Source organism: Penaeus monodon, chromosome 24, assembly GCF_015228065.2.
Source record: "Penaeus monodon isolate SGIC_2016 chromosome 24, NSTDA_Pmon_1, whole genome shotgun sequence".
NCBI lineage: Eukaryota > Metazoa > Arthropoda > Malacostraca > Decapoda > Penaeidae > Penaeus > Penaeus monodon.
The window spans coordinates 34,297,215-34,297,614 of NC_051409.1; the positions used below are offsets into that span (position 1 = coordinate 34,297,215).

Sequence of the window (400 nt, forward strand, 5' to 3'; positions counted from 1 at the left end):
CTTTTTCCTCTGACCTTGCCATTGTCTCTCAAAGTTATTATTCAAGCTGATTGAAGTCTTACTTGAATTAAAGTTAGAAATGCGATAGGGAATCAGCAATTTAGAAAATAAAATGGAAAGGGGAACCCAGTATTTTTACATCCGTTTACTCATTATTTCCTCCTTCCTTCTCCCTCTCCATCTCTCTCTCATTCCTATTTAAACCACAAGTAAGATGACTTGAAATAACAAGTTACAATTCAAGTAGAAAAAATTTAATATGATACTTCTATAGGGATTACATCTTCATAAATATACAAAATGTGCACATAAACTCAGACATGTGAGCCAGTGACAGACTACTCATCCAGTGACATTGTCTAACATAAAGTCTAAGATATTGAGAGATTCCATGCATTGC

At 34.0% G+C, this 400-nt stretch overlaps 1 protein-coding gene across 1 annotated transcript in view; it reads right to left on the minus strand.

The window, feature by feature from the left end:
- Positions 1–238: 238 nt before the first annotated feature.
- The window catches only part of LOC119588730 (zinc finger protein ZFAT-like), a gene marked incomplete in the record, with an annotated part of 10,258 nt that continues 10,096 nt past the window's right edge, over positions 239–400 (minus strand). Inside the window, 1 exon segment of the mRNA XM_037937372.1 lies at positions 239–400. Within this exon segment, the coding sequence (XP_037793300.1) occupies positions 343–400 (58 nt within the window).